The sequence below is a fragment of the Cucurbita pepo genome, chromosome 3, assembly GCF_057944985.1.
Source record: "Cucurbita pepo subsp. pepo isolate OVF chromosome 3, ASM5794498v1, whole genome shotgun sequence".
Classification (NCBI taxonomy): domain Eukaryota; kingdom Viridiplantae; phylum Streptophyta; class Magnoliopsida; order Cucurbitales; family Cucurbitaceae; genus Cucurbita; species Cucurbita pepo.
Genome location: NC_141800.1, coordinates 18,186,969 through 18,198,775, shown reverse-complemented (window position 1 = coordinate 18,198,775; position 11,807 = coordinate 18,186,969). Strand labels below are relative to the sequence as shown.

The 11,807-nt window shown below is 38.5% G+C and overlaps 2 protein-coding genes across 8 annotated transcripts; one reads left to right on the top strand and one right to left on the bottom strand.

The window, feature by feature from the left end:
• Positions 1 to 472: 472 nt before the first annotated feature.
• LOC111790112 (chorismate synthase) lies at positions 473 to 6,914 on the bottom strand. 7 transcript variants are annotated; one of them, XM_023670932.2, is made up of 10 exons: positions 5,933 to 6,914; positions 5,702 to 5,800; positions 5,316 to 5,518; positions 4,736 to 4,932; positions 4,444 to 4,552; positions 4,038 to 4,348; positions 3,349 to 3,756; positions 2,840 to 2,918; positions 1,173 to 2,735; positions 473 to 754 (listed from the first exon to the last, which is right to left on the bottom strand). In XM_023670932.2, exons 1-10 carry the CDS (start codon positions 5,998 to 6,000, stop codon positions 606 to 608), a joined length of 3,186 nt encoding a protein of 1,061 aa, XP_023526700.2. In that variant the 5' UTR covers positions 6,001 to 6,914; the 3' UTR covers positions 473 to 605. The 7 variants fall into 7 exon arrangements, with proteins under 7 accessions (XP_023526700.2, XP_086978706.1, XP_023526701.2 ...); XM_087122580.1 differs by having other exon boundaries at positions 1,173 to 2,672; XM_023670933.2 differs by having other exon boundaries at positions 2,840 to 2,921; positions 5,953 to 6,914.
• Positions 6,915 to 8,490: 1,576 nt separating this feature from the next.
• LOC111790117 (Ribosomal L5P family protein) lies at positions 8,491 to 10,906 on the top strand. The gene is made up of 3 exons (XM_023670940.2): positions 8,491 to 8,807; positions 9,384 to 9,584; positions 10,429 to 10,906. Exons 1-3 carry the CDS (start codon positions 8,541 to 8,543, stop codon positions 10,768 to 10,770), a joined length of 810 nt encoding a protein of 269 aa, XP_023526708.1. The 5' UTR covers positions 8,491 to 8,540; the 3' UTR covers positions 10,771 to 10,906.
• Positions 10,907 to 11,807: the final 901 nt, after the last annotated feature.

Genomic DNA, 11,807 nt, shown 5'->3' with positions numbered 1-11,807 from the left:
CAGTAATTATTGTGCGTGTGTATGTGTATGTGTGTGTATATATTGTTAAATAGCACATATATGAATAGTTTAAACCCCTTTATGGAAGGAAATAAACAAAAGGAGATAATATAGTTAAGTTCAAACTCGGTTCAAAGAATTCGTACCAATCGCAATTGCTCTAACTTCTAAACTTCACATTCTCATTTCCTTGAGACTTCAATGGAGGATCCCAATCCAGCATATGAAGTAAGGTCGAGCCAATTTTTGTAAAGATGAGCCCTAATTCTTTGTATTTTTCCTCGAGAGACAACGAAACAGTCTCACTACTAAAAATGGACCCCTATGGCAAACAAGTCTATTTCTTAAAATGGCCAAACAATGAAACACTGCTTAGTTGCGCTTTTTCGTTCGCCTACTGACTTCACTTTTTCAGGTTACTTAGGATGTCGTTTCGAGTAAGATACCATAAAGGGAATAAGCAAAAGAGAAATCAACAAAACAGCCGCAAGAAGGATTCTTTACTTATATTTCTCACTCAGTCCTAGTAAGATGAGCAAATGGTATCCATTTTCTATCAAGGAATTGAGGATTTAAACAAGTATGCTCGAAGTACAGTGTTACAATTACCTGTACCCATAACCCATGTTCAACTCGTGACCATACATCCCCTGACCATGGCCACCACTGGCAGAAAAAGGATGAATTTGCTTCGAATTTGTTCTCTGACCCATTTGGATAAGCCTCTGAATTGCGTCTGGTTGGTTACCAGGAGCTGAAATTTAAACGATAAACAATAATAAAAAAGGAGACCCACCCTTCTAAATAAGAGATCAATAAGCAGTATAATCTTTTTTATAGCACAGTGAGTAACATAATCAACTGCCTTGAATGTATGTTGCTTGATGTATTCACAGCAATACAAGCACTCCAAAGCAGGCAGGCATAGGGAGAAATTTTAATCACAAAATAGATCTAAGTTGGGGAAAAGTAAAGAGTGTCTCGTGCACAATAAGACAAAAAATGAGATACTATTCAATCAACAGCAGCATTTAATAGAGGGCATATTAATTTGGCGAAAATATAAACAAATAATGGTTAGAAGGATATGGAAACTAATTCATCAGAAAAATACACGTTAAAAAGTGAACAAAATAGCAGTTGAAGAGCGAGCAAGATATCATGAGAGATACCTGGCGAGGGTATTCTGGGACCACCAATGTTAGGCACATGCTGACCAATATGAAACCCTTGGATTGAATTGAGTTCCTGCAGTAAACCAGCAACCTGATGGTTGGGTTGTGGAGGTGCTGCACTATCTCTGACAGAGTGAGGATGTAGAGGTACACTTCTGTTTATCAAAGGCGGAGCTACACCTCTAGCTAACCCTTGTAGTAGATGCTGTGGTAGAAGATTGGCTGAAGTTTGAATCTGCTGCATCATCGGGTGGTGAATTGAATGATCAAATCCAGATAATCCACCGGTAGGAGGTCGAAGCATATTTGCCAAAAATTGATGATTAGATGGGGAGTCGTGATGAACCATTCCTTCTGGCAACATTAAATCTCCCCGAGGATTCATGTTAGGAGGATGAGATTCAAATTGATGAAACAACTTGACATTATTCGTTTGTTGGGGAAGAAGCTGGGAAAAGGAGGAATGAACAGGAGCTTTCAGATGTGGCAGTTCGGCCTCCCTCCTATCATAGGGGTTGGCTGAAAAAGGTAGCCCTTCCAGACCTCCCATACTTTGCCTTTCATCTTTGAAGGCAGGGTTAAACATTGCAGCATTATTGTCTTGTGTGTTGTGTGAGAACAGCGGATGAGGTTTGGCAGAATTCCCAATAGAAATGAGATTTTGAAAATTCATAGAATCGCTTATGATTAAACTGTCCTCTTCAGGAAAGGACATCTCGGCTGGTCTGCCAATCTTATGTCCTAACTTTGCATGGGGATGAGAAGAATCCGATTCAGGTCGAGGGCCATTCAGATTTAACCGATGCCCACGAACCATATCTGGTTGGTTTTGCTGTCTTTCATCACTATGATCGTGATTAATCATACTGGACCGAATTTCATTGTTGGCCAAGAGACCATCATCTGTGATTGGAACATGAGACTCCGAAGCATCGCTTATGACAGAACCTGATGAACCCCTTTGTGCTGAAACTGGAGCTCCAACGGATTGAAGCTCCTGCATAAAGGCAGACCCAAAAAGTGTTTCAAGAGTTAATGTCTTCCCTGGATTTGAAATATTGTGGGTACTTTCCTCCCTTTTATTGTGAAATGCAGTGGCTATATTTACACCATCATCACCATATTCCGCAATCAATGAACTCGAACCCTTCTGTAACAATGAGAGAAGATGCTGTGACGCATGATCATCACTTTTGACAGTTGGATGTTTCACATATGCATCAGAATGACTCCATCTTTGATCAGACAGCTGCAAAGCTGAGTCATTTTCGCCGATTTTTGACAGCAGTGACTGTTCAACGGCTTCACAGGTAAGGATTGCAGAAACACCTTCTGGCTTACTCTTATTAAAAAACGGCTCAGTCTTTGCAACATTGGAAGTTGTTGCACTTGATGTGATATAACTTTCTGCAGATTCATAACCATGAAAGGCAACTGTAGGCAGAGATTGCTCAGAATGCTTGGCGTCGGATACATCATATCCACCCTTTTCTCCACCTACAATCATAGAAAGCAAGTCAATTGACCTTTTAGGTGAAAGGTCATCCTCCTGTTTCCTATCTGCAGGGTGAAAAAATGAGCTATGAGCATCAAAAACTCAGCTAGTCAGTGAATAAACCACTGATATATGGAATCTCTTGAATACAGAAATTTTAGCAACATACCGTTGTCCAAAAACCAATGAGCAAATTTAGAAGATTGAGCATTTTGAGGGCTACACGCATCGTCCACCACATTGTCATGCTGCTGCAAAAGACCCGGAAAAACACACATTAGGAGTAGATGTATCCAGCTGTTATCTTAAATGAAAATCTGACGAGAAAAGAAGACTCTTATTTTCCTCGAGCAGAAAATAACTACGTACGGAAAAGATATGTAACAAAAGAGTAGTTCCAAATTGTATAACAATTTCATCTCCTACTCAACTGAGACCAAATGATTCGTCAATAAACTGATTTCCTATGATAAGATTGCAACTCAGAAAAGATATTAAACTGTCAGGAGTTCATTCTACCTGACTTTATGACATTTTAGAAATCTAAGCAGGGCAAAACGCTTAGGATCATGTACCTTCTCAGTTCTCGTAATAATACCACACATAGGATTTGATCAAAAATCAAAACCAGAAAATTATTACAATGGCTGAAAAGGATTTTATCACATTCATGAGTACCTCAATAAAATTAGTGGCACCACCATCTAACTTTATGGCACTGCCAAAAAGTTTTTCTAAGATTGAAGATGAATGAACTTGACTTGGTTCACCAAAGGCTGGATTCGAAGGCACCTTTTCAGTCTTACAATCAACAACTGCACTGTTCTCAGAAGCTTCAAAAACGTCCAAAGAATTTTCACGCGATTGAACATCTTTTCTAGTTGTTTTATTAGACATGTCTACAACTGAAAACGGATCAATAATCCTTTCACTATTGTTGTTAGTCAGAGCATTAATGTTCATTTTTCCAGATTGTTCAGGGCGACCCACTTGCTCTGATGAACCTTTTTCCTCTAAATTTTCAGAGATCCCATTAAGCAATTGCTCTTCTTTGGTTTGCAGACACTTGTCAACATCATCCTTACCCTAAAAAAAATGACAAATATATGTGCAGTTAATGAAAGAGAAAGGAAATTCGCTTGAGCCAAAAAATACCAATATGAAGAATAACCATTTATTATAGTGATATATGATTAAACACATGCTGATGACAAAAAGAAAAGATTACACTGTATAGGCATGCTCACTATAGAAGTTTGGAGTCATTCTGATTGACAACTTTGAAAGGGGAACAACATCATAGTCAGTGTCAGACCAATTTAAACCACAAAAAAAAAAAAAAAAAAATGATAAAAACAAATAATCACCTCGAGCAAATGAGAATTAACTGAAGATTTCATTCCAGAGTTTTTCTCCAATACAGTGGTTGTGAATCCAGGAGGCACAAGTGGCCTAGATACAGTTGCCTGAGATGGAAAAGATTTTTCTCGATCATTCTTTGAAGTTTGTAAAGAGATAGATTCATCGAAACCACTGTTTGTATTCAGTAATTTCTCGTCATCCTTTGACTCATCCTGCTGCATTAGGATGTCAAAGTCATCTCTCTTCTTCACAGGATTTGATTTGTGACTTTCATGAAATGCCCTATGTTGTTCTTTCCTCATTGACTCAAATGAAGCTGCAAATAAGTTTAATTATAGTTGGGAAAAGTTATTTGAACAACATCTGTAGATGTACCAGTTCGTAAATCAAGCATCATGAAGAGGTGATTACCTCTTCTCTTTTTTTCCTCTTCAACCCTATTGTCACTTGTGTACTCGGAAGAACCAAAAGTTTCGTGATTGTACGAATCATTAGTATTCCCTCTTTGATGGGCTACGGCCTGATTCATAGAAGAACAACGTCCATAAGGTGAGGTTAATCAAAATAATTTCGAAACTTTGTTGGCAAAATAGTTCTGGTTATGCTAAAACATGTATTATAGAAGGAATAACCATAACCGAAGGATAGAAATTTAATTTAAATTTTGTTCACCAGTGAAGAGATTCAGAAATATAATGTGAACCTTGTAAGGGCGAGGTGGATGATATGGCTCATTGCTTCTGTTGAGCTGGTACTGATCATTTGCTCGAACCTTTGGCCCCGAAAATGCTGTTGCATATCCGGATGGTCTAGGAAAGGAACCACTGCCAAGAAGTCCATCATGTTCAGGACCCTGCGAAGACCTCCTAGAATGGTCGCCATATCGCCACCCAGAATCCACTGTTAAAATGAATACTTCAAAGGTAAATAGTCTAACAATTTCACCCTAAACTGACTGGTTTTAAGTTTTAACAAACTCCGATCTACAACAGTTAAGGATATCGATCGAATACAAATGACATGTTCTCAAGGTGCTCTGCTTTGGAATAGAGTAATGTTGACAGAGCTCCATGTGTCAGCAGCATTTGAGCAAGCGGAAATATCATTATCAATATATACTACATGCACGTGCATGAATTAAATTATTTTTCAAGGCAGCAGTATTTTTTCAAATTAAATCAACTACGGCAGGAACCCAACAAGCGAAACAGTATATGATAATTCACATTAGTATTGAAGAATGTAATTGCTTAACTTAATAATAGATTAAGATGAGACCTTACCTGAATCCCTATCGGATTGTGAGTCACTATCCTTATCACTTCGTCCAGAAGTATGAACGTCCCTCTTTCCATGTATGCGACGAGAATAATTAGCCGTTTCTGCCCTACTGGGTGGTGATGAACCATACTCATTGCACCTAAAACTACTAAAAGACAAACCTCCAGAAACTCTTTGCTTATCATAGGAAGCTTCTTGAAATTCACTACACAAGGGGGAACGTATGCTTAGAGAAACAATCCAACAAGGAAATATAACAAAACGACCACAAGGCTAATGTCTGGTTCTTTCTTTAGTAGGATACAGGCTTCAGTAATGCATATGGAGCATGAATAACAATTTAACAGTAATCAGAATAATAGAACAGATGCACGAAAGGGCATCTTACGCAATAATTGATTGGTCAAAACCGCTCGGTAACTTTTTGCAGACATTCAAATCGCTGAGGGACAACAGGAAATCTCTCGTGTAAGAAAACTTTGGTTTCCTGAAACAATAGGGAAAATATAGTCAATACTAGCCAGCATTCAAAGTGGAAGACAAATAATGTGGGAGAAAAAAGAAATAAGAAAATAAACCACAGGAATCGTAATTGAAACTGCAAATTGTAGGTAATTACTTTCGTAAATCATGCTGTACCGTAGCAGTCTGATCGTGTGCGTTCGAATCATCCTTCTTGAGGCTCATGATCCTATGCTTAATCTAAACAAGTTTACCACTGCAATCGATCAATACGCAAAAGTCTTCAACAGCACCAGAACCAGTTTACTAAAGAACAGCGAGAGCTTAACAACCAAAGCCGCCGAAGATTGCCGCTAATTCTACGCTTATTGAATGATATACCGGCTCATTCTTTAGAGAGAACAATTTGATTTAATGCACGAAACACGCTAAAACTTCTCTCCGTCACCTTGTCCTCGAATTTGTTCTTTCAATCAAGCCTAATTCAAGTCGGACAGCATTAAAAACGCAAACTCAGAGGCATTCTCATGTTTGATCCAGCTGAATGCGCATTAAAATCCATCAAAAAGTGAAACTCCATTAATCCAAGCTCCCTCCGCAAGAATTTATTAATCTCCAACTCCCGTTTACCACTTGTTTCAATAAAATCGCAACCTCATAAAACAGACTATCGCGTAGAATCGCGCTTTCCACGAATCATAAATCCATTTCCGACATGATCCATCCAAAACAGACTAAAGTCTCGTTATAACCCGTGATCGTAGATGTTGCACCAGAACAAATGCTAGGGTTTTGTTCAATCCAAGAGCTCCAAAACGAAACTAGGGTTTTCGAACATATAGCGGAAAAACAATACAAGAAACACCTGGATCCAAAACACAAATTATTCAAAAATGAACCCCCATGGGCACGAACTTCTTGCAGATTGGAATCGTTTAGGATTTTGATGTATGGATTTCCCGAGTAATCGACGCGAGAGAGAAATTTGAGCACCGGATTTCTGGTCTTTGTTCTTCAGCCTTAACCACATCCATCAGAAAAAGAGGAACAAAATATAAACTAAAAAAACTTAAACTAGTTACATCGTTTGAGATTATATCACGCGCTTGTTGCTCTATGTAATCCATGCGCCAAAGACGATTATTGAACGCCTTATTCGCGCGCCAAACACAATTGTTGAACGTTGTCTTGACGCGCCATTTTAAAGCGTGGTGGTGAACATAAATTTTATATTAAATTTGGCATTTAAATAAATGTGAGCCTCCGATAACTGTAATTTGGTGCTCCGTCTCCGCTTCCTTACATTCACCAATTCTAATTCGTTTTTTGTTTTGTTTTGTTTTTTTTTTTTTATTTTAAGAATATTGTGTAATAAATAAGTGGTAATGTATGAACGATTTAGTTAATTAGTGTGCTAATAATTTTTAATTTGTTTAATGATGATATTAATGACTATAAATCATATAAATAAATATATATGAATCCGATCATTCTCGTAGTATAAAACCAATATGAGCATAGCTCACACTTCCGTAATGGCTGTTCGATAGAACAAATGCATATAAATGTCCACGTTTGGATAGATAATACGTATTCTCTTAGGTGAAAATAAATCGTGAAAGTTTGTTTTTTTCGATGTCATGTGCCCACTAGCCTTTGCTTTGGTTCGTCCTCGAACCACATCATGCGAAAGTTTTCACTTTGATATCATTTTGTAACATGTCGTGTCCGGGAATACGAGATCTCACATCGGTTGGAGATGTGAACAAATCATTCTTCTTTATAAGAGTGTGAAAACCTCTCATTGGTAGACACGTTTTTGAATTGTGAAGCTGATGACAATATGTAATGGGTCAACGTGAACAATATTTACTAGGAGCTAGATGTCACGGTCATGCTCGTCCAAGGCGTGTTGCCCATGGCTGCATGTCCATGACAAGCCCAACCCTTTATGTATTTTCATATTCTAGTGTTTTAGGTTTGTATTTCTAGGAAGTATGATGTTTCAGAAATATAATGTCTATGTCTGTCAGACATAAAATGCCTCAGAATGTAGTATAGGGGGATACGACTAGTTGTCAACTTCTCCTTACCCAAGGTTATATACTATAACCCGTTGTTATTTCTCTCTTGCTTGCTTTTATAACGTATCTTTAAAAAATCTCTCTTTCGAAAATCTCTCTCTGCCCTTGTTTTCTAAAACGTTCTCTTAAAACCGAGGACAAAGGCTTGAGCATACATCGCTTGGCCGTAGGCGACGCAATAACGAATTGCTTTAGCTCACTTGTCGTTGGAAAGTGAGTGCTGCACAATCGCAAGTCCGCTACCATTAAAAGTACGATTGTGACACTAGACATAGGGAGGTGTGCTAATGAGGACGTTGGGGCCAATGAGGTGAATTGTGAGATCCCACTGTTCCAGAGGGAACAAAACTTTTTTTTTTACATAATAAAAATAAATAAAATATTTATTCATTATTATTTTTTTCCAACGAGGCTCTATCCTCTTAGCAGGCGAGCATGGCGTCCAAGGAAACCTTCCCTTATCCAATTTTATTCATAGAGAGGAGAAGTGACGAAATTACCCCTGATATGATCCGTTTTTACAAAGATCAATCGCCTTACTGAGTTATGGTTCATTCGTAATAACATGGAAATACGAGGATATACTCGGGACTGGGAATTGCACAAACACCCTTTGGCTAAAGTTATCTTCTAATTCACCTCTTCCCCTGCGCGAAAAGTAGAAACATCGCTGAAGCTCCGATGGCTTCTTCTTCGCTGTTGAGCTCCGCTATGTCGTCATTTCATGGCCATTCCCCATTAGTCTCGGCCCGTTTTCCTGCACCGACTGCCCTCGGATACCCTAGCAATGTAGCTCCACTGTCGGTGAGGGTAAAAGCCTCGACTGGAGGTGCTATAGTGCTTGTCGAGAAGGCAGAGGCTGAGAAGGTCAACCGGCTCAAATCAAACTACCTTGAGAAAATTGTGCCGATGCTTATGGATGAGTTCTCATACTCCAATATCCACCAGGTACTGACAGCGTAAATTGGGAGGTGTTGATTGAATTCTTGATTTATTAGCTCAATTGATCGCTGGAGTTCGTCGGATTGTAATTTGGTAGAAGTTGGGTTGGATTCTTACTACATTGTTTTTGTTGTTCCGGAATGTTAATTTGTGTGTTCTGAAACTGTTTTTGTAATTGTTAGAAGAATTGGAAATTGTTAGAAGAATTGGAAATTGTTAGAAGAATTTGAAATTGTTAGTGGGTTTTCTTCTTATGTCAATTCAATTTCATTTTATGGAGAGAAAGGAGCATCAATATAATGAGGCACGAGTATTTCTATGTTTGTATGCAAGTATTTACACGCACATGGAAGATAAGGATCCTCGATGGATTAAGAACCTTGAAATCTGGGACCAAATTCATTTTTGTACTCAGCATTCTCCTAGATTAAGTTGATTTTTCATTTCTGGCTGTGATTTTAGTTACCGGGTCTCAAAGATTTTTGATTTTGGTGTTTTTCCCCTCCATCAAAAAGAATTGGCAACCCATATGATGACTAAACACAAATTCTTCTTACGAAATATCTGTACCTTTTCTGTTAGGTTCCCAAAATTGAGAAGATAGTAGTGAACTGTGGTATTGGAGATGCTCAGCAGAATGCGAAGGGTTTGGATGCTGCAATGAATGAGTTAGCATCCATTACAGGACAACGACCTGTGAAAACACGTGCAAAGAAGGCCATTGCAACCTTCAAGATCAGGGAGGGTCAACCACTTGGGATTGCTGCTACCCTACGGGGAAATGTGAGTTTCACTTGTTCCTTTTAGAATTATGAGCTAGTCATTGTTTCTATGGATCTTTTGGCTTCTGTGTATAGTCCTCAGTGCTACTCGGTTTGATATATCTTGATACGGAAAATGCATGTTGATATTTGGAACTGGCTCTGATTTTCAATGCTTGTAGTCATAAACATTCCTTATGTTCCTTGTGATCAGTATGTGCTTTTTACGTGGTTGGTCTAGTGCATTTCTCTTGTATGATGTTGTTGGGAATTTGATTCTTCGAGTTAATAGTCTAAACGAAGTGCAAAGGAATGACTTTGGAGGGGAGGGAGTTGCTCCTTCATGTCACGGGCTCAATGCACATCACCATAATACTCAGTTTAATGAAAAAGAGTTTTGTGCCTGTTATCGACGAGTCGAAAGGACCAAATAGACGTGGGATTCTCGTGTATTGTTATAATGTAAGGTAACTAGCATCATCAAATGGAAGAAGTCATGCGTGTGGATGATGCCACTAGTTGTATTATTTTGATGATCTGTAAATGCGTCAATGTGTTTTGTGCAGTGGATTTCTCTGTATAATGATGTTAGGAATTCGATTCTTTGATATAACTGTCCAAAACAAGTGCAAAGGAATGGCCTCGGAGTAGGAAGTTCCTCCTTCACAGTCTTGATGCATGTTTAAGTGAACAAGATTTTTGTGTCAATTATTATGGAGTATGTGGAAGGACAAAAGAAATCTAAGGGGCATTAAAGATCTGGTGTTGTAATAATGGAATAAGTTTTGGGTGTTGCTGCTGGCATTTGTCTTAAATGTCAAAACGACTTGATTCTTATGCTGCTTGCTTGCTGACTGCACTTATAGGTGATGTACTCCTTCCTGGATCGTCTCATCAACTTGGGGCTCCCTCGAACAAGGGACTTTCAGGGACTGAACTCAAGCAGCTTTGATGGACATGGAAATTACTCCATTGGGATCCGTGAACAGAGCGTGTTCCCAGAAATAAAGTTCGACACGCTTAGCAGACCGAGGGGAATGGACGTTTGTATCACAACGACAGCTGAAACTGATCAAGAAGCTCAACGACTCTTGGCACTCATGGGAATGCCTTTCAGAGAAAGTGCTGGTTCTGCATCTGGGCTGCGTAAAAAGAAGCTGAAGTCCCACCATTTTGATTCCAAATCCAAGGGAAGATCTCGGAGGTAATGAATACATTTTAGGAAGAAGGCTTTTATGATATTTCCTCAATTCATTTGCTGTTCTTTACTTGAAGAAACTGTACTCTACCAAATTTAGCTGGGTTGTATGCCAATTTTATGAAGTTATAGAGGTTTGTTTATGAGATTAGTTCCTTTAACCCCGAAATTCTATCTGAAATTTGAGTCCTGAACAGTATTTTAGCATCGGATGCTGCATTTGAACAGTATTCCCATAGCCATTGCTCAAACCATAGGCCCTTGCTCTGAATAGTAAGAGAGAGATAATACCTAAAGAAACCAAACTTTTGTTTGAGAATTTGGACAAACAGTCGAACTAGATTTAAAGCTGCATCACTAGTTAGTTACCATAAGTTATAGCATGTGAACTTATTGTCATTTTCCCCCTAAGAACAGGGAAGAAATTCTGCCTCCATGACTGTTTTTGACTGTTTTTGACTGTTTTTTTCCCATTGTCGGATTGTCGGATGTTAATGTTAGAAATTCTACAATGGTATGATATTGTCCACTTTGAACATAAGCTCTCGTGGCTTTGTTTTGGGCTTCCCCAAAAGCCTCATACCCATGGACATAGTATTCCTCACTTATAAACTCATGATCATTCCCTAAATTAGGGAATGACTCACTCCCAATAATCCTCAACAGGTCATGTATAACCCAAGTCCACCAGTAGTATATATTGTTTGTTTTAGCTCGTTACATATCATCGTCAGCCTCACGGTTTTAAAATGCATCTTCTATGGAGAGGTTTCCACGCTCCTATAACCAATGTTTTGTTCCTCTCTCGAACCGATGTAGAATCTCACCATTAACTAGTGACTTATTCACTAAATTACGTTCGTTTGGCTCTGATAGTGCGACGGTTACATTTTTATTCTCTAGAAGAAATGTTTGATAGGTTATATAGATCAGTTTTATCAAATAGTGTTTGGAACTATGCAATAGATAGATGAGAATCTAAAAAAAAAAAAAAAAACTATCTAGTTCCTATTCCTATATGAATTCGACAAGCGATTTGTCGATAAA

What these genes read in the sequence shown, in the direction of transcription:
- LOC111790117 (XM_023670940.2), top strand. Translation starts at nt 8,541, where the DNA reads ATGGCTTCTTCTTCGCTGTTGAGCTCCGCTATGTCGTCATTTCATGGC. An exon ending in CATACTCCAATATCCACCAG is followed by an intron (nt 8,808 to 9,383) that starts GTACTGACAGCG and finishes CTTTTCTGTTAG; the next exon opens with GTTCCCAAAATTGAGAAGAT. An exon ending in CTGCTACCCTACGGGGAAAT is followed by an intron (nt 9,585 to 10,428) that starts GTGAGTTTCACT and finishes CTGCACTTATAG; the next exon opens with GTGATGTACTCCTTCCTGGA.
- LOC111790112 (XM_023670931.2), bottom strand. Translation starts at nt 6,000, where the DNA reads ATGAGCCTCAAGAAGGATGATTCGAACGCACACGATCAGACTGCTACG. An exon ending in TTTGACCAATCAATTATTGC is followed by an intron (nt 5,519 to 5,701) that starts GTAAGATGCCCT and finishes CCCCTTGTGTAG; the next exon opens with TGAATTTCAAGAAGCTTCCT. An exon ending in AGAGGAAAAAAAGAGAAGAG is followed by an intron (nt 4,349 to 4,443) that starts GTAATCACCTCT and finishes ACTTATTTGCAG; the next exon opens with CTTCATTTGAGTCAATGAGG.